General features: G+C 44.0%; 1 protein-coding gene across 5 annotated transcripts in view; it reads left to right on the plus strand.

Annotated features, from left to right (window-relative positions):
- Positions 1-21,645, plus strand: part of MEIOC (meiosis specific with coiled-coil domain) — a 32,846-nt gene that overhangs the window by 5,153 nt on the left and 6,048 nt on the right. For 3 of the 5 annotated variants that reach the window (XM_069953990.1, XM_069953991.1, XM_069953989.1), the window contains exons 2-6: positions 5,865-5,954; positions 6,737-6,882; positions 11,403-11,507; positions 15,745-17,218; positions 18,093-18,227. In XM_069953990.1, coding sequence (XP_069810091.1) covers positions 5,907-5,954; positions 6,737-6,882; positions 11,403-11,507; positions 15,745-17,218; positions 18,093-18,227 — 1,908 coding nt within the window. In that variant the 5' untranslated portion in view covers positions 5,865-5,906. Of the gene's footprint in view, positions 1-5,864; positions 5,955-6,736; positions 6,883-11,402; positions 11,508-15,744; positions 17,219-17,400; positions 17,426-18,092; positions 18,228-21,645 lie in introns of all 5 variants that reach the window. The other 2 variants (XM_069953993.1, XM_069953992.1) reach the window with 2 other exon arrangements.

Raw genomic sequence — 21,645 nt, forward strand, 5'->3', positions numbered from 1 at the left:
AGACAAGTCTTTTCCGCCAGTACCGTCCCAATAAGAGATGACTGTATGGTGTGAAATTCTACAAACTGTGTGAGCGTACCTCAGGGTACACTTACAGATTTAGGGTATGTGCACACTGCGGAATGGCGAAGGATAACTCTTCGTGCATTCCGCAGCTGGCACCCGCCGGCGGACTGATGCGGGCGCATGTCTCTACCCGTGTCATAGACTCCATTCTATGCACGGGCGGAATCCGTCGTCCATCCAAAGAATGAACACGTTGGACGGAGAGCGGAATCCGCCCGTGCATAGAATGGAGTCTATAGAATGACACGTGTGGAGACGTGCGCCTGCATCAGTCCGCCGGAGGGTGCCAACTGCGGAATGCACGAAGGGTTATCTGTCGCGATTCCGCAGTGTGCACGTACCCTTAGAGTGTATGTAGGAAGGGACACCAGAATCCAGCCCCCAGATGCCCCCTCCCCCCCCCATCCTCAGAACAAGTGGGAAGATCGTCCGGGAACTGATCTTCCCACTGCTGGATAAAGGTTACCACCTGTACGGGAATAACTTTTATACCAGCACCCCCTCTTCCGGTCCCTCGCTGCCCGAGCTACTGTAGCTTGCGGCACGATCCGAACATATCAGAAGCCGTAATAGAGCCCTAATATTTAGCAGCCATGGAGCGGACCCAGCGCTTCTGGATGTGAGGGACCCCGTATCACACCAGGACAACATTTTCCAGGTGACGTCCCCCACACAGGAGAAAGGGAGACCCCAGAAGAAGTGTGGCGTAACAGGGGGATCAGGAAGGACACCATTTTCCAGTGTGACACCTGTCCTGATCACCCCGGCCTCTGCATACTGGATCGCTCCAAGGCGTACTACATGTCATTGGGGTTCCACATATTCTAAATTCTGTCCCTTATTCCTATTTCAGGGGTCACGTTGATCCGGGGATTATTCTGATCGCCAATATGAAGTCGGGAAGGAATTTTTCCCAGTGATGAGGCTACTGTCGTCTGCCTTACAAGGGTTTTTGCCTTCCTCTGGATCAACACAGGTTGAGTTTGATGGACACCTGTCATTTTCAACCTTATAAACTAATAATTGCCCTAATACCCCCAAATAAATTAGAATTGTCCCTTTTCCCCAGCTAAGTAGGTATAGCCGCCATTCCCATTAGAGGAGGCCATGATGCAATTACAAAACCTCTGTGCGGCCAGGACAGCAGAAACCCCCCACAAGTGACCCCATTCTGGAAACTACACCCCATAAGGAATCTAACAAGGGGGGCAGTGGGGATATGGCCCCCTGGTGACGGCCACATTTGGGACGTGAAAATGAAAAAAATTGTATTTTTTATTTTCTCGGCACATGTTCTACGTAAGTGCCCGTCACCAGTGGGGTCCATATGCTCACTGCACCCCTTGTTAGATTCCTTATGGGGTGTAGTTTCCAGAATGGGGTCACTTGTCGGGGGTTTCTACTGTCCTGGCAGCACAGGAGCTTTGTAATTGCGACATGGCCTCCATCCTCCATTCCAGCCTCTAAATGGCGCTCTGTCCCTTTGGTGACTTGCCCTGTGCCCATATGGCACATTATGCCCACATGTCGGGTATTTTCATACTCGGGGGAAACTACCCTACACGTTTTGTGTTCATTTTCTTTTTTAACCCCTTGTGGAAATGGAAAAAAAATCAAGGCTAGACCAACATTTGGTGTAATTTTTGTAAAATTTTTACTCTAAATCATTAATCTTGTCATGATTTTTTCATTTTCACAAGGGGTTAAAAGATAAAAAAAAAAAAAAAAAACGTTTAATGTGTAGCGCAATTTCCCCTGAGTACGGAAATACCCCACATGTGGACATAAAGCGCCATGCGGGTGCAGGGTAAGCCTCCGAAGGGACGGAGCGCCATTTGGTTTTTGAAGGCTGGATTTGGATGGAATGGATTTCGAGGGGCCATGTTGCATTCAAAAGGCCCCTGTGTTGCCAAGACAGTTGAAACCCCCCACAAGTGACCCCATTATGGAAACTGCACCCCTCAAGGAATGTAACAAGGGGTGTAGTGAGCATATGGACCCCACTGGTGACGGGCACAAATGTGGAACAATGTGGCGTGAAAATGAAATATTACATTTTTTACACTATAATGTTGGTTTAGCCTTGAATTTATCATTTTCACAAGGGGTTAAAAGAGGGAAAAAAAAAACGTTTAATGTGTAGAGCAATTTCCCCCGAGTCCGTAAATACCCCACATGTGGACATAAAGCGCCATGTGGGTGCAGGGCAAGCCTCCGAAGCGAAGGAGCGCCATTTGGATTTTGGAGGTTGGATTTGGCTAGAATGGATGATGAACGCCATGTCGCATTTACAGAGCCCTCGTGCTGCCAAGACAGTGGAAACCCCCCACAAGTGACCCCATTCTGGAAACTACACCCCTCAGGGAATCTAACAAGGGGTGCAGTGAGGATATGGACCCCTTGATGACGGGCACATTTGTGCCATGAAAGTGAAAAAATTAAATTTTTTACTTTTACGTCACATTGTTCCACATTTGTGCCCGTCACCAGTGGGGTCCATATGCTCACTGCACCCCTTGTTAGATTCCTTGAGGGGTGTAGTTTCCAGAATGGGGTCACTTGTGGGGGGTTTCCTGTGTCTTGGCAGCACGAGGGCTCTGTAAATGCGACATGGCCCTTGAAATCCTTTTCAGTGAAATTCAGCTTCCAAAAGCCAATTGGCGCTCCTTCCCTTTGGAGGCTCGTCCTGCGCCCCCTTGGCACTTTATCGCCATATGTGGGGTATTTCCGTACTCGGGAGAAACTGCGCTACACATTTTGTGTCCTTTTTTGCCTCTTATTCCTTTAAGAAAATGAAAAATTGAAGGCTAGAACAACGTTTTAGTGTAAAAAATAAATTTTTCTTTTTTCACGCCATATTGTTTGGAAAATCTTTGAAGCACCTGTGGGGTCCAGATGCTCACCGCACCCCTCGTTACATTCCTTGAGGGGTGTAGTTTTCTAAATGGTGTCCCTTTAGGGGTGTTTTTTAGGTTTTGGCACCCCAGAGCCTCTGCCAACCTGAAGTGGTACAGTCAAAAATGACCAAATATAACGGAGGCGTTGAAATTCACTAGGCGCTCCTTTATATCTAAGGCTTGTGGTTGCGTCAAATAGCGCAATAGGGTCACATATGGGGTATTTCTATAAACTACAGAAACGGGACAATAATTATTGGGGTGCATTTCTCTGGCAATAGGTTTATAATTATGAAAAATATTGGATTACAATAAAATCTCTGCACAGAAAATTAACATTTTCAAATTCCTTACACACTTAGCTTTTATTTCTGTGACTCCCCTAAATGGTTAAAACACTTTCTGGATATGCTTTTGCAGAGTTTGGGGGGTGCAGTTTCTGAAATGGGGTGCTTTGTGGGGCTTTCTAACATACAGGCCCCTCAAATACACTTTAAACCTGAACAGGTCCCTAAAAATATCTGATTTTGAAATTTTACTGAAACATTGGAAATTTTCTGCTAATGTTTTAAGCTTCCTATCGTCTAAAAAAAAAATGAAAGATAGTTTAATAAATGCCGCCAACATAAAGTAGACATGTTGCTAATGCTATTTAATATATAATTTATGTGGTATAACCACTTTCTGTATACGCAAAAAAGTTTCAAAGTTGGAAAAATGCATTTTTTTCTCTTTTTCACATTATTTGGTTTTTTTTCATAAAGATTTGTTATGAGTATCGACTCCAATTTACCAGAAATGTAAAGTACAATATGTCACGAGAAAACAATCTCAGATTCAGCCAGATAGGTAAAAGAATCCCGAAGTTATTAATGAATAAAGTGACACTGGTCATATTCATAAAATTTGTCTGTCATTAAGGCCATTTCAGGCTCTGTCCTTAAGGGGTTAAAGTTTGTTTTTTTAGCACAATAACTGCATCACCTGCCAAATGGACCGCAGGACAGATCTTGGATTAAAAGCAGCTAACCGAAGGTACAAGTACTTTGGGGGGGGGGGGGGGGACAGATTGTGGGTACAGAGTCGCTTTAATGTTTGTTCAGTTTTGGTTTGTTTGTTTTTTTTTTTTTTTATAGCTGTGGTTTATAGGACTGAGTTACAATTCACTTTAAGGGTACAAACACACAGGACGTATATGCAGCGAGTTTCTCGCTGCGTATACGCAGTGAAACTCGCTGCGTATCCCGTCCCTGTGTAGTCAATGGCAGGCAAACATCCCTGCTGCGAGTTTGTCTGCAGCCCACCCTTTTAACCCCCCCTGCCACTGGAGCGTATACTTTACCTGGTCCCCGCTCCGACTTGCTGAAGACACCGGGAACCGCCAGAGCCGGGATCAGGTAAAGGATACGCTCCGGCGGCCGGGGGGGTTAAAAGGGCGGGCTGCAGACAAACTTCCCTGCTGCGATTTTGCCTGCCATAGACTACACAGGGACGGGATATGCAGCGAGTTTCACTGCGAGAAACTCTCTGCATATACGTCCTGTGTGTTGGCACCCTTCGGGTTTGTTCACACTAAGCAAAAGTGGTGGAATTCCACAGCCTCAGTGTCTCTATAGAAGGGCTAGCACTCAGGCGCTATCCGCTCAAAGAATTGAGCGAAATTCCTCCTCTTTTGCTCAGTGTGAACATACCCTTAAAGGAACCAATCAGCACATTTGTGTCGATTAAGCTCCCAGGGGTGCTACAGATATGTTGCTAGCACATCTCCTAACATACAAGGGGTTTATTTCTGATCTTTAATCAGGGACATGGTTCAGAAAGAGAGCCGTGACTAGTCATCTGGGCAGTGTCCTAATCACTGCTGTCTGCCTGTCACTGTGCTCTGCGGCAGTGATTGACATGCATGGAGGCCCACTAGAAGCTCCACCACAGTGGCTGTTTACTTACCCTGATGACGCACCCTCCCCGCTTTCCTGATGATGTTTCTAACCCACAGCAGCCAATTACTGACGCTTTAATGGGTTCAGAACATCATAAGCTAAACAGGGAGAGTGCATTCCCAGGATAGGTAAACAGAGGGGGACCAAGTGAGGAGAGTATGGTACAGTTTTGTTTTTGTTTTTTTTGTTTCTAAGTTTGCAGCCAAAACAGGCTATAAGTCAGTTTTTAGATAAAGCTAACCCATTTAAATATGCTTTTCATCCAAATATTAGGTCTCATAGTGCTGGTGCACACGCTGGTGTTATGCATTTTCCATTACATTGTATCTTGTAAATAGATGTGCTTTGTCTACCTGTTAAAAAGGCCTGGGAAGCCTCCTTACCTGACAGTAATTGTATACGCCATTAAAGGGTTATCCAGCGCTACAAAAACATGGCCACTTTCTTTCAGAGACAACACAACTCTTGTCTTCAGTTCAGGTGCGGTTCGCAATTGAGCTCCATTCACTTCAATAGAACTGAGCAGCAAAAGCCTGCCCAAGCTGGAGACAAGAGTGGTGCTGTCTCTGGAAGAAAGTGGCCATGTTTTTGTAGCGCTGGATAATCCATTTAAATACATCGTTTATTGTAGCAGTTTATTTTCCCCCTTACTAGAATTGTATGACTAAATAGCCAACTGAGCGGTACCTGATGGAGGCGTGTATGTGACACCATCCAGTCACTGCTGACTGATTCAGAATGTAAGGACGAGCCACCAACCAGTGACACCTGCTTGGCTCTTTAGTCATACATTTCCAGTAATGATAGCAGATGAGTTGCACAAAACAAACCTGTAAGAGATCTTCTAGAATTGTTATTTTATAGGGAATACATGTATTTACCAAAACAGACAGGACAGGGGAGGCCACAGGACCTTTTATTTTTTGTTACCAATGACTGACCTTCATTGTGTTCTTTAAAGCAAGTACCTTCATACAGATTAAGTAACCAGTGCTGAAGTAACATGGATATTGGGGGAAAACTGATGGATTGCAGCTACTACAAAGCACAGGTATAGTATAACATTACATCTACAACTAGGCTAACCTGACATGGGGCCTTTTTGTTTTCTGTTTTGCCAAAATCTTTTCAGAATTTGTAGTATGTAAGTTTATACATGTAATGTATGGCAACAAAGTAGATAATTCAATAATACAAATTAGATAATGTTACTAATACACATAAAACTGCATTACCCCCAAATTTCAAATGACAATATTTCTTGGGCAGATTTGAGCCATCAAAACTACTGACAGGCCAATACATGCATAGATCAGGGAGGGGAGTCTATGGGTGTTCTGCCATAGCTGTGCATGTGGCCTGCCATGCTAGTGAAATCACTGCCCAAGCACAGTGCTTGGGCACATGTTACCACAGAGGGAATAAATTGAATGTTTATATGAAGGCATGTCTTCTGTGGAAGCTGGGTGACAGTATTGCCCCCAGTGTACCAGACATGCCAATTTGGATATTTGCTTTTATCTGACTATCTCAAAAGGAGCATACTAAAAATTTTTTTTTTTACATCTTATATGTCTTACATATTTTCTTTTACTTATTGCTTTCAATGTAATGTTGCAGTCGTTATGTTGTATAAATATAATTATTGTTAAACACTTGATATCCAATATTAAAGTAACTTTTTTCTGAAAATCTGAAATGTGAAATACTATGACTGGATATAAAGTAAAATCTTTTACTCACCAGCAACATGTTTCTAGTGCCAAAATAATTGCTTATTATTTATGCATACAGATTTTCTTTATAAAAAAAAAAAGTATAAAACTTTTACAGGTTGAGGAGCCGTTCAGCTTCCAAAACAATGACGGGCCTTTCCTTACTAACTACTGGAACTGTGCTGACCCTTCCAAGCTCTACACACCTTGGTCTACTTGCACTTCTGAGACAAAGCCAGCAGCTTCAACACAGGTCAAGACCAAGTAAGTTCACTTTTTCCCTCTATACTGTGAAATCCTTAAAACTGCCATTTGTAGCAGGAGGTGTTAAGAGAGGATAATTGGCATTAAGTTGACTTTATGTACTTTTAAAATGATTATTTATTTGCTAGGATATATTTGTGAGTTGTTTGCTTATTTTCATATTATGACGCTAGTGCATTTTGGGTTATATGGGATTGTCAGGCAGTCACTGAGATGCAACCATTACCTTAGTATTGCTGCATCCTGTAGAGCAGGATGTTTAATTGATGTGGCTGTATGAGGCTTTATTTTATGCAGCAGGAATTGTGGAGTTTATGTATATATTGGCTGTACATATAAATCATCATGTAATTTATAATTTTGTGGTGTAAGTATTGGGGGGGGGGGGAGAGTTTTTTTTTTTTTTTCTTCAATGTTTTTATTTAAAATTTTTATATGGTATAGCTAGTTAAAATGTATTAGCATACCCTTGTATGTGAATACATTATACCCTGTGTCAGTTGCTAAAATGCCAAATGATCATATGGTTTGGATAGGTTTGGCCAACCATGTCCCCCAATTGAAATTATTTTTTAGGAAAATATAGTTTCAGAAGGGGAGCACTTCAGGTCGCAGGACCACCCTAGGACAGTGAAAGAAAGAGGGAGGGATCCTGTGTTACTTTGACACAGGCTGCTGCTAGGGTCACACTTATTGTACCTTAGTAGACGGCGCAGCTAACAGACAGCTATGGGTCCTTTCTAGGTCCCCAGGGGTGACTGTCGGGTATCTGCTCAATGGGTCACTGGGAACTCCAGTCAAACGATCAAGGCAGGAAATCCCCTTTGATCATGCCACGGTCATGGACTGCGATGATCACAGGGTAGTAGTTTAGTTTTGTAGTTCATGTTGCAGAGACAGATCTTTGTTATAAGTATATGAAAAATTTGTATAAAATGTATAACTTCAAATGTGTCCCATCTGTCTCCTATATATATTTTTGTTTTAAAAATGATAGGCAGTGTAAAATATTATTAGAGAACAATTGCTGTTTCCACTCTGATATCTTATTATTATTTATTTATAAAGCGCCCTTAGTTCCAGAGCGCTATACAATAGATAGGCAACAGGCAGGAACAATACAAGATCAGAAAACATTACATGAAGGCAAAAGACAGACTGGTACATGGGGGAAGAGGACCCTACCCGCGAGGGCTCACAATCTATGGGGTATAGGGAGAGAAACAGGAGGTAAAGTGCAGCCATTCAAGTGTGATGCAGAGTTATTGTAGGTTGTAGCCTTGTTGGAAGAGATGGGTTTTCAGGTTACTTTTGAAGGACTTGATGGTGGATGAGAGACGGATGTGTCGGGGTAGCGAGTTCCAGAGTATGGGGGAGGCTCGGGCAAAGTCTTGGAGGCGGTTGTGCGAGGTACGAACAAGGGGGGAGCGGAGACGGAGGTCACTGGAGGATCGAAGGTTGCGTGAGGGACGGTAGCGGGATATCAGGTCAGAGATGTACGGAGGGGACAGGTTGTGGATTGCCTTGTATGTCATGATCAACAATTTAAAGTCAATACGTTGGGCAATGGGGAGCCAGTGGAGGGATTGGCAGAGGGGAGAGGCTGAGGCAAAGCGAGGGGAAAGGTGGATTAGTCGGGCAGCAGAGTTAAGGATAGACTGGAGGGGATCAAGGGAGTTAGCTGGAAGGCCAGAGAGGAGGATGTTACAGTAGTCCAAGTGGGAGATAATGAGAGCATGAACCAGCAGTTTGGTGGAGTCAGGGGTGAGGAAAGAGCGGATTCTGGAAATGTTTTTGAGGTGAAGGCGGCAGGAGGTGGTCAGGGCCTGAATATGTTGTTTAAAGGACAGGGCAGAGTCAAAGGTGACGCCAAGGCAGCGGACTTGGGGGACAGGGGACAGAGTACAGCCATTGATAGTGATTGACAGATTAGAAGGCGGGGTGGAGCGAGATGGGGGAAAGATGATAAGTTCTGTTTTGTCCATGTTGAGTTTTAGAAAGCGGGAGGAGAAGAAGGAGGATATGGCCGATAGACACTCTGGAATCCTGGATAGCAAAGAGGTGACATCCGGACCAGAGAGGTAGATCTGAGTGTCATCGGCATAAAAATGGTACCTGAAGCCATGGGATTCTATGATATGACCCAGGCCAGAGGTGTAGATGGAGAAGAGAAGAGGCCCGAGTACAGAGCCTTGGGGAACACCAACAGTAAGGGGAGGAGGAGGTGTGGGAGTGGGAGACACTAAAAGTGCGGTTGGAGAGGTAAGAGGAGATCCAGGAGAGAGCTAGGCTTGTAACACCAAGGGATGAGAGGATTTGTAAGAGGAGAAAATGGTCAACTGTGTCGAAGGCAGAAGATAGGTCAAGGAGAAGGAGCACAGAGTAGTGGCGCGAGGTTTTGGCAGTCAGCAGGTCATTGGCCACTTTGGTGAGGGCAGTTTCTGTGGAGTGGTGGGAGCGGAAACCGGATTGCAGGGAGTCAAAAAACGAGTTGGATGAAAAATGTGAGGAAAGTTCATGGTAGACATGTTGTTCCAGGAGTTTTGAGGCAAAGGGGAGAAGCGAGATGGGGCGGTAGCTGGATAAGAAGGTAGGGTCAAGGGATGGCTTTTTGAGGATGGGTGTGATGGTTGCATGTTTATATGGAGATGGGAAGATCCCAGAAGTTAGTGATAGATTGAAGAGATGGGTTAGTGCTGGGACAAGTGCTGAGGAGAGGTTGGGGATAAGGTGGGATGGAATAGGGTCAAGTGCGCAGGTGGTGAGGTGCGATGTGGAGAGTAGTTTGGAGAGATGTTCTTCTGTGATAGTGGAGAGGTGAGTTAGTGGGGACGGGCAGTAGACAGGCATTAGGGGGGGCTGAGGGGACTGTGAGTTGAAGCTTCCTCTGATGTCATCGATTTTCTGCTTGAAGAATGTGGCGAAGTCCTCAGCAGAGATGAGAGATGTGGGGGGTGGAGAAGAGAGTTGAAGGTGTTAAACAGTTGCCTAGGGTTATGAGATAAGGAAGATATGAGGGAAGAAAAGTAGTCCTGTTTAGCAGAGGTGAGGGCAGATTTGAACTCAAGGAGTGCTCTCCTGTACGTTTTGAAGTGTTCCTCAGAGTCAGTCTTCTTCCAGCGCCGTTCAGCAGCTCTGGACACTCGCCTTAGTTGTTTGGTTAGGTCGGTGTGCCAGGGCTGTCTGTTCGTGCTTCGTGTTTTCTTTTTCGTGAGAGGGGCAACAGAGTCGAGGGCTGAGGTTATTGTGGAATTGTAGAAGGTTGCGGCTGTGTCAGTGTCGTTCAGAGAGTGTATGGTGGAGAGAGGCAGAAGGGAGTCAGAGTGTTTGAGTGTTGAGGTTTCTGAGGTTCCTGCGAGGGTGGGCAAGTTTCTGGACTGGGGGGGCAGATGAAGAGAGGAGAAACGAGAAAGTTAGGAGGTTGTGGTCAGAGATGTGGAGGGATGTGCTGGTGAGATCAAATATGGGGCAGAGGCGGGAGAAGATGAGGTCCAGTGTGTGGCCCTTTTTGTGAGTTGCCATGGAGGACCACTGTGTAAGGCCAAAGGAGGAGGCTAGTGATAGGAGTTTAGAGGCGGGTGATTTGGTTGTGTCGATGGGGATGTTGAAGTCGCCCATGATGATGGTGGGAATATCTGTTGAAAGGAAATGCAACAGCCAAGTGTTGAACTGGTCAAGGAAGGTGGTTGCGGAGCCTGTGGTCGGTAGATGACGGCCACTTGGAGGTTAGAGGGGGAATAGATACGGATAGAGTGTACTTCAAAGGAGGTGAGGGTGAGAGCAGGGAGAGGAGGGCTTGGCGTAAAGGAGCAGTTGTCCATTAGCAGCAGGCCAACCCCGCCACCCGGCTTATTGCCAGGGCGAGGGGTGTGAGTAAACTGGAGCCCACCGTAGGAAAGTGCAGCAGGGGAAGCAGTGTCAGTAGGGGACAGCCATGTTTCAGTTATGCCTAGGAAGAAGAAGTTGTGGTAAAGAAAGAGATCGTGTATGAATGTAGGTTTATTGCAGACAGAGCGTGCGTTCCAGAGAGCAGCAGAGAAAGGGACAGGGGGAGGGGGGTCAGGACGGATGCGTATGGTGTTAGAGGGGCGCTGCCGTGATCTAGAAGAATGTGGACGAAAGGAGGGCAGTGGAGTATATGAGTTCAGGTGGGGAGGGCCAGGGTTTGGTGAAATGTCTCCAGCAGTGAGAAGTAGCAGAGACAGAGACAGTAGGTGTGAGTAGGTAAGAGGGCGCAGACATTGAGAGCATTTGTGGTTAAAGGTTTTAGTGTATGGAAAGAGGATAAAAGGAGGGGTGAGATCAGCGGGTAGAAGAGCTGGAGAAATAAAGAGATTGTTACTTGGTGTGGGGAGTGGAGGGTTAACACAGAGTTTGAGGAAAACGGAAGCAAAGGTATATCTTCTAAAATATTCCATTTCTAATGGCTATGTAGCATTGTGTGTGTGCGTGCGTGCGTGTGTTTTTTGTTTTGTTTTTTTTAAACTAGACTGTTAACTGGTTTATCCTTAACTCACTAGGGTTCAGACTGAAAGGAGCAAATATGGAAGTGAGGCAGATCTCTATGGTCTAGTATCTAATATCCTAGATGAGCCAAACAAAGCACAATCATTTTCAGATGGAGGGTATGTATTGAAGCTGTAAGGGTTTATGATCTGTTTAGAAATCATTTTCTATTGATATTATCGACTTTTCTCTTTATATCTGTTCCTGATTGAGTCTTTTGAGAAATTTGATGGCTAATTCGTAGAATCAATGCTCACTGTCACTGTTAAATTTTTTTTTTTTTTTTTTTTTTTTGCAGAAACCAATAGTACAGGCGATTTTAAGAAACTTTGTAACTGGGTTTATTAGCCGAAAAATGCATTTTTATCATGAAAAAGCAGTTTGAAGCTCTCCCCCTGTCTTTATTGTTCTCTATGGAGAAGGGAGGGGTGGAGGGAGATAAGGCACCAAAACAGGACAACAAAGAGTCAATTTACAGCTACATCACAAAGCCTTCTCCTCTGAGGTCAGCACTGACCTCTGAATATGGCTTTTCACACAGGTCCTACTGTATAATCATTTGTTCTCTGTTCTCTGCTGCCGACTAATCTCCCTCCTTCCCCCTCCGCTTTCCATAGAACAGACAGGGTCCGACTGATGTAAAACAGTCGAGATTGCCTGATAATGAGCAGTGAGGGGGAACTTGGGGAAAGTCTTTTTGAATGCAGATAATGGCATGTTTGCCTAATAAACCCAATTACAAAGTTTCTTAAAATCGCCTGGACTATTGATTTCTGCAAAAAAAAAAACGACAGTGACTCTTTCAGCTACTGGTCGGGCACAGTTTCTATAAATGGCTGCTAAGGTTTTGGACAAGACAGAGTGCGCATGACTAAAATAATACGTTTAGAGCTGTAAACATGGATCTGATATAATTTCTTCCTTTTCATATGATGAGGTTTTGGAATGTAACAGAGCATTGGTGACTTTTATGAAAGGGAAAAAAGTTTCATGCACAGAATGGCCTATTCTTTCACAAATGTATGTAAATAGACAAGAAATCAGGTGATACCTTTTGGAGGCTAACTGAGTATATTTGAATATAAGCTTCTAAAGCGCTGCGGAATCTGTTGGCGCTACACAAATTTATTATTATTATCTTTTCGAGAGACATGTTATACAAAACTGAAAAAATCACAGACTTATATACACACTAGACAGAGATCATCAAAGGATTTTAGAAACTTTAAAAATAACAAAATGCAATATACACTGGGTCTGCTATTTACAACAGGTCAATAAACTAAAGCTAGTGAGGCGTGACAAGAGGATGGTAAGCTCTTGTTGCTATCTGATTGTTGTCAGATTAATGGCCTGATAGCAATTTATGGTCTTCATAGCCAGAACAGGTCCCACATAGGCTGACATGAAGCTGGCATGGATATTGAGTCCATGTTGCAAAGTTTTAAATTTGAGCATTAGTTTATATTCCCATTCCCTTCTTTCTCTTTGTGTTTTAAAATGTCCCATTAAGACTGTAACCTGCAGGTCTTCCACTGTGTGTCCCTCTCCAGAGAGGGACTAGACTGCAGGTGAGGAGGCCTTGCTTAAACTTCATGAAGACTTCCAACAACTTTCACCCCACCAAAAGCCTCAAACTAAGCCATTCCCGCAGTGAAATCAATTTTTTGGAAACAACTATATACATTGAAGACCACCAGATACTTACATCAATATACCGCAAACCGACAGACCGAACTGCTTACCTGAGAAGCGACAGCTTCCATCTTAAACATACAAAAGAATCTATTATATACAGCCAGGCTATTCGGTACAATCGTATCTGCTCAGAAAAAGCAGACCTGGACCAGCACCTCCTTAATTTTAGGACTGAATTCCTCCAATTGGGCTACAAACCAAACATGACAGACAAACCGATCAGCCAAGCAGCAGCCATCTCCTCACATACAAGGAGGCCCATGATGAAACCCGAGTGCCCCTAGTTGTCACTTACAATCCACAGCTTGAGATCCTATGAAAGATTTCTAGGGAACTCCAATCTGTGCTACACAAGGATAGCAGACTAAAAGAAATATTTCCAGTCCCCTCACTGCTTTTATTTTGGCAACCACCAAACCTGCAACAAATTATTGTCCGCAATGCTCTAAAGGCCCCAACAGATAATGGCACCTCACCCTGCCTGCAAAACCTGGACACATATCCATATCTCTGACAGTGTACCAGTTCCACAGTCACAGGAGGTACACAGAATCAAGGGAACATTTTCTTACAGATCTTCCAATGTGGTGTATCTGATCATGTGTGTGTGATGCCCCACTACAGGCCTCTATGTGGGGAAAAACAGGGCAGAGACTCAGTCAACGTATGAACTCACACCGATTTACTATTAACAACGGCCGTACAGATCTCCCCGTGGCTGCACATTTCTCTGGAGAGGGACACTCAGTAGAAGACCTGCGGGTTACGATCTTAATGGGACATTTTAAGACACAAGGAGAAAGAAGGAAATGGGAAAATAAACTAATGCTCAAATTTAAAACTTTGCAACATGGTCTCAATATTAATGCCAGCTTCATGTCAGCCTATGTGTGACCTGTTCTGGCTGTTTCTAAAATCCTTTGATCTCTGTCTAGTGTGTATATAAGTCTGATTTTTTTTTCAGTTTTGTATAACATAATGTCTGACGAAGGGAGCTAGACTCTCGAAAGCTTACCATCAAATATACTAAGCCTCCAAAAGGTATCACCTGATTTCTTCTCTATTCTACTGATTTCTATGGCATAGGGTGCGTTTACACAGAGAGATTTATCTGACAGATTTTTGAGACCAAAGCCAGGAATGGATTTAAAAAGAGGAGAAATCTGTCTTTCCTATATGACCTGTTCCCTGTTTATAGTCTGTTACTGGCTTTGGCTTCAAAAATCTGTCTGTGTAAATGCATCCTAACACGGTACAACAATACTCTACTAGCAAATGTATGTAAAGGCAGACTGCTTAATTCTATAGGTGCTTGACTTTTTTTTTTTTTTTCCTTTTATAACATACAAAATTGTCATAAAAAAATCCAGTGGGTCTTTCCCATCTGTCTTTATATTTCTTATACATTGTTTTGTTACTTGCAGTAGGAGTTTAATTATTCCATTTATAGTCTATATTCTCGTTCTGTTGTATAATGCTTGTATGTGCTCGAACAGGGCCGAGGTTCAGGTTCGTACGAACCCGAACCATCGAAATTTGACTGCCGCTGCCTTCCCATTCCGTGGGGAAGGTGGAGACAGCCTGAGTACCGCCTGGAAAACAGGGATACAGCCTAGGTTATAATAATAATAATAATAATAATAATAATAATATATAGCGCCAACAGATTCCGCAGCACTTTACAATTCTGAAGTTACATACATAGACAAAAATCAGACATTACAGAGATATACATATAGTTTTCCATACATGAGGAGTGAGGGCCCTGCTCGCATGCATCAGCTTACAGACTTTTAGGAGGGGGTGCGAGACAAAATGGCAGAGGGGCAAAATCCTTCCTTTTTAGCATGCTAGCCTGCTACAGGTCTAAGTGCTTGAATGCCTGGCGTATGTATTTGGGGGAGGGGGGCAATTTAGGGAACCTGGTAAGCCTGTTAGAACAGATGAGTTTTGAGGGCATGTTTGAAGCTTTGTGCAGTAGTCTAGACTGGAATGGATCAGAGCGACAATAAGAGTTTTAGCAGATTCAACAGTAAGGAAGGGACGGATTTAAGAGATGTTTTTTAGATGCAGATTACAGGAACGTGAAATAGATTTAATATGAGGAGTGAAGGAGAAATCTGAGTCAAACATAACCCCAAGGCAGCGGGCTTGCTGAGTAGGGGTTATGGTTGCACCACAGACAGAGATGGAGATGTCAGGTGGAGGGTGGTTAGCAGAGGGAGGGAATACAAGAAGCTCAGTCTTAGCAAGGTTTAGTTTTAGGAATAGGGAGGACATAGCGTTAGAGACGGCAGACAGACAGTTACTGGTGTTCTGTAGAAGAGCGGGGGTGATATCACGGGAGGAAGTATACAGCTGGGTATCATCAGCATAGAGATGGTACTGAAAACCAAACTTTCTGATGATTTGTCCGATGGGTAAAGTGTAATAGGCTGTATCCCTGTTTTCCAGGCGGTACTCGGGCTGTCTCTACCTTCCCCACAGAACTAGAAGGCAGCAGGAGTCAAATGCCGATGGTTCGGGTTCGTACGAACCTGAACCTCGGCCTTGTTTGATCATCTATACTCAAGAGTACTAAGAATGAGTTTTATTTTTCTTAATAGTAGAAAAATGAATGACGTAAGTCATCTGATTGTGTTTTATTGATTTTAATAGGCTTTCTTCTATTTTGAAATCAGAATGGCCAGGTCATATAAATAAACTATCTGATGACCTATTCCCAGACTTAAGGCTGTCTGAGGATCTAATGAGTCTGCAACAGAGTTTCTATGGTACAGAGCCTGTCTTCAATACAGAAACACAGAAAGTAGAGAATCTATACGCTGGAATAGATGAATTGGAACAAGATGATCATTGGCTATACCAGACTGATTCTCCACGGAATTATAAAGTAAATGCCAAAATAAATAAATTTGGGTACAGTAATCCCAATAGCTTTTTCTTCTCTGAAATACCCAGAGACTCCTTTCAGAAGAGAGATGCAATAGTTTCACCATTAAATAAGTATTACTTCGATGAAGATCTTGGTAGGTATGATATGAACAATCATGGTAAAGACATGTACAATAAATGTACTGTGAATGGTTCGCAGAGTGTCAAAAGTCATTTTAATTCGGTATCTGAATTGCCTGTCTTAAATGAAGATACATACAGTAACTTGTTCCCAGCAAAACAGAGTTTCCAAACAATTGACAATCATATACCTGGCCAACCATTTCGTTTCCCAAGGACAGCACACCTAGATAGACCTCTCCTGAAAGATTCCACTCGTGTTCCTGAGTATGATCACACAGCTGCTTTTGGAATTAGTGGTAATAATTCAGATGTAGTAAAGTCTTCCAGCTTTATGTCCTCCGTCTTCAGCAATAACTTGGACAAGTTATGGACACATGGCCAGATGGACAGGAGCTCTGAAAACATGTATAACAATCAAGTGAAGTCAGGTATTCTTTTAAAAACACTCCAGAAAAATCCTGCAGCTGTTTCCCACTATTCTAGTTCTCCACTCATACCCAGTGTTCTAAAATTTCCCAGTGAAAATCACAGATATCCATCCTTGGACTATGGTTACCATAGTGTGGACAGAACATTGGAAAGAAATGGTATCTGCGACAATGCATCAAGCTTGTATGACTCCACAGACAGAAATGTCCGAAAGACCATTCAGGAGAAAAAGCACAACATGCCATTAAATGTACAGGATAGGAACAAAGAGATATTTAGCAGTGCTCCTGCATGCGGTAATCTGAAGAATGTAACTGTTAGTAATAGGTCATTAAATGGCAACAAGTTAACCCTCCCACAGAATGTGTATTTATCCAATGGACTGATGATAGATGACATGGGTAGCAACGTTAATGGAGCCTCTTGCAGTATCTTCAGGTCACCCCATTTTAATAAATTGGGTCACAGCATTAACCCTATGAATGACAGTCATGATCCATATTCATATGAAAACCAGAGGCAAGTATGGCCACAAATCAGTGACCTTGTGTATGGTGATGCCTCCCTTCAAGGCACAGGAGCTGCGTTAAACTCTCAGAGGTCAGTGAAGCCTGGAAGTGAACTCCACCTTTGTCTGGATAAATGTTATAACCAGTGTAAAGCTCTGGAAAAGGAAAGAAAAAAGGTATGTGCAAAATAATTCCCTGAAGAATTAGTTCATTATGAAATCACATACATCATTAAAATTCCTGACATTGAACTCTAGTACACATTCCCTCTCCTGTCACTTAAGATCATGTGAAGTATTAGCAAAATACTAGAGACAATGATTTATTTTAACTTTTATTTCTTTCATTACATTTCTAGATGGTCAGAAATTTACATACACACGGTTAGTATTTGTTAGCATTGCCTTTAAATGGGCCATGTCACCCGAGAACACTTTTAATGGTGTTCAGACTGTTTCTGACTGTATCACGTGACCAACAAGGACGTACTTTGTTAATCAATGGGGCCACCTTGCTCACCTATACACAGAGCGGAGAGGGTTGTGCAGCAGCAAACGCCTTTCCCTGCCCGTTCTGATCAGTCACAGTCTCAACACAAAGACCATGACCGATGAAAACCTTTTTGGTGACAGGTACACTTTAAATTATCTCAGTAGGGTGTAATGTTTTGGGTAGCCTTTTGCAATCTTCACAATATGTTGTTGGGATTTTGGCACATCCCTCCTGACAGATAGAAATATGAGTTTTAACCCCTTAAAACCAGGCCAGTGTGTGTTTATGCAGATTCTTCTTTCTCGGCTTGAAAAAAAGAATAAGACTACCTTTACATCTGTATGCTGGCAAATTCTGTGGTATTCGTGAGAAACTCAGGAGATTGGGTTGCCAGTGTATACCATAGCTTGTCCCTGTTATAGAGTAGCTTATATATAGCACTTTTTAATAAACTATTTTGTATTGTGAGTTGTAGTCCATTTTGCTAAATTATGCATGTTAAAAAAATACTATTTAACTACAGAGTAGTAACTATATCCATGTAATCATCTGTTTCAGGCAGAATCTCTTCTTATAAAACATTTTCGTTGGATAAAAGTCTCCAGCACAAACCATTCTTCTATCCCAAGACTGAGTGCCAACCCCTCAAGAGTTGACCGCTTAATAGTGGATCAGTTACGTGAACAAGCCAGAGTAAGCACTATACTTCTTTTCTGCTACTTAAGGACCAGTAATAGTTGTTGATTTATCACAGTTACATGTGCCAATGAACAAACCCAAACTTAAATGGGATATCTGGAGAGCAGAAAGGTCCTACCTTTTCTGTTCTCTGGCGCTCCACTTCCTCCATCTGCCCGTTCATGCTAATATTTCATCAGACAAGAGGGGGACAGAAGCATGTTGCTGGCAGTGATCAATAGCTACTACTGTTACTGTTGTTGCAGCTGATCGACATTGCGTGTGGGTGTGGTTTTGCCTGCACCCATTGCTTACATCACCTGCAACATGCTCCTTCCCCCCTCTCATCTGCAAAAGTATCAGCACCGATGGACTGAGGAAGTGGAGTGCCGGAGAACAGAAAAGGTAGGACCTTTCCTGCTTTCAGGACATCCCCTTGAAAATGTAACTGTCATTTAATTTAGTTAAAGCGATTTTAGGAACTCTGTAATAGGTTTAATTAGGCAAATAAGCGGTTTCCCAGACTTCTAAGCTGCCCTCCGGCTACATTAAGACCCGGCTGACTGATGCCCCGCGGGACACCGCTTCAGTCACTGATTGGCTGAGCGGGCTAAATTCCACTTGTCTGTGACGTTGAACCCCTGTCGTGATGTGCCTTAAACCTGGGAGAAGATGACAGCCAGTGGGAACCAGGAGCTCTGTGGTACAATGTAGGCACTGGAAGCGATAAGCATATTGTCTTTTTTTTATTCCCTCCACCCCCACTTCCTGCTTGTGAAAATTAAAAAAAAAAAAAAATCTAATTATCATGAACATTAATTCCGGCTGTTTGCACTTAAAGGAGACAGGAGAGCACTCCTTGAGTTCAAATCTGCCCTCACCTCTGCTAAACAGGACTACTTTTCTTCCCTCATATCTTCCTTATCTCATAACCCTAGGCAACTGTTTAACACCTTCAACTCTCTTCTCCGCCCCCCACTGCCACCCCCAACATCTCTCATCTCTGCTGAGGACTTTGCCACATTCTTCAAGCAGAAAATCGATGACATCAGAGGAAGCTTCAACTCACAGTCCCCTCAGCCCCCCCTCATGCCTGTCTACTGCCCGTCCCCACTAACTCGCCTCTCCACTATCACAGAAGAACATCTCTCCAAACTACTCTCCACATCGCACCTCACCACCTGCGCACTTGACCCTATTCCATCCCACCTTATCCCCAACCTCTCCTCAGAACTTGTCCCAGCACTAACCCATCTCTTCAATCTATCACTAACTTCTGGGATCTTCCCATCTCCATATAAACATGCAACCATCACACCCATCCTCAAAAAGCCATCCCTTGACCCTACCTCCTTATCCAGCTACCGTCCCATCTCGCTTCTCCCCTTTGCCTCAAAACTCCTGGAACAACATGTCTACCATGAACTTTCCTCCCATTTTTCATCCAACTCGCTTTTTGACCCCCTGCAATCTGGTTTCCGCCCCCACCACTCCACAGAAACTGCCCTCACCAAAGTGGCTAATGACCTGCTGACTGCCAAAACCTTGCGCCACTACTCTGTGCTCCTTCTCCTTGACCTATCTTCTGCCTTCGACACAGTTGACCATTTTCTCCTCTTGGTGTCACTAGCCTAGCTCTCTCCTGGATCTCCTCTTACCTCTCCAACCGCACTTTTAGTGTCTCCCACTCCCACACCACCTCCTCTCCTCGTCCCCTTACTGTTGGTGTTCCCCAAGGCTCTGTACTCGGGCCTCTTCTCTTCTCCATCTACACCTCTGGCCTTGGTCATATCATAGAATCCCATGGCTTCAGGTACCATTTTTATGCCGATGACACTCAGATCTACCTCTCTGGTCCGGATGTCACCTCTTTTTGCTATCCAGGATTCCAGAGTGTCTATCGGCCATATCCTCCTTCTTCTCCTCCCGCTTTCTAAAACTCAACATGGACAAAACAGAACTTATCATCTTTCCCCCATCTCGCTCCACCCCGCCTTCTAATCTGTCAATCACTATCAATGGCTGTACTCTGTCCCCTGTCCCCAAAGTCCGCTGCCTTGGGGTCACCTTTGACTCTGCCCTGTCCTTTAAACCACATATTCAGGCCCTGACCACCTCCTGCCGCCTTCACCTCAAAAACATTTCCAGAATCCGCTCTTTCCTCACCCCTGACTCCACCAAACTGCTGGTCCATGCTCTCATTATCTCCCGCTTGGACTACTGTAACATCCTCCTCTCTGGCCTTCCAGCTAACTCCCTTGATCCCCTCCAGTCTATCCTTAACTCTGCCGCCCGACTAATCCACCTTTCCCCTCGCTTTGCCTCAGCCTCTCCCCTCTGCCAATCCCTCCACTGGCTCCCCATTGCCCAACGTATTCACTTTAAATTGTTGACCATGACATACAAGGCAATCCACAACCTGTCCCCTCCGTACATCTCTGACCTGATATCCCGCTACCGTCCCTCACGCAACCTTCGATCCTCCAGTGACCTCCGTCTCCGCTCCCCCCTTGTTCGTACCTCGCACAACCGCCTCAAAGACTTTGCTCGAGCCTCCCCCATACTCTGGAACTCGCTACCCCGACACATCCGTCTCTCATCCACCATTAAGTCCTTCAAAAGTAACCTGAAAACCCATCTCTTCAAACAAGGCTACAACCTACAATAACTCTGCATCACACTTGACTGGCTGCACTTTACCTCCTGTTTCTCTCCCTATACCCTATAGATTTTGAGCCCTCGCAGGCAGGGTCCTCTTCCCCCATGTACCAGTCTGTCTTTTGCTATCATGTAATGTTTTCTGATCTTGTATTGTTCCTGCCTGTTGCCTATCTATTGTATAGCGCTCTGGAACTAAGGGCGCTTTATAAATAAATAATAATAAAAGTCTGGCAAAAAATGTTCGAGTATTGTATTGCCCCCCAAAAGTTATACAAATCACCAATATACACTAATTACGGGAAATGCACATAAAGTGTTTTTTCCCTGCACCTACTACTGAATCAAGGCTTCACTTACTGGATAAAATGGTGATGTCACGACCCGACTCCCAGAGCTGTCCCCCAGAAGTAATACAAATCACTAACATACACTTATTATGGGAAATGCTTATAAAGTGCTGTTTTCCCTGCACTTACAACTGCATCAAGGCTTCACTTCTTGGATAAAATGGTGATGTCACGACCCGACTCCCAGAGCTATGCAGGCTGTGGCTGCTGGAGAGGATGATGGCAGAGAGATGCTCAGTGTCCCTCCAGTGCCCTGTGTCCCTCAGTGTCCCTCTGCCATCATCCTCTCCAGCAGTCACAGCCTGCATAGCTCTGGGAGTCGGGTCGTGACATCACCATTTTATCCAAGAAGTGAAGCCTTGATGCAGTAGTAAGTGCAGGGAAAACAGCACTTTATAAGCATTTCCCATAATAAGTGTATGTTA

This window comes from Dendropsophus ebraccatus, chromosome 14, assembly GCF_027789765.1.
Source record: "Dendropsophus ebraccatus isolate aDenEbr1 chromosome 14, aDenEbr1.pat, whole genome shotgun sequence".
NCBI lineage: Eukaryota > Metazoa > Chordata > Amphibia > Anura > Hylidae > Dendropsophus > Dendropsophus ebraccatus.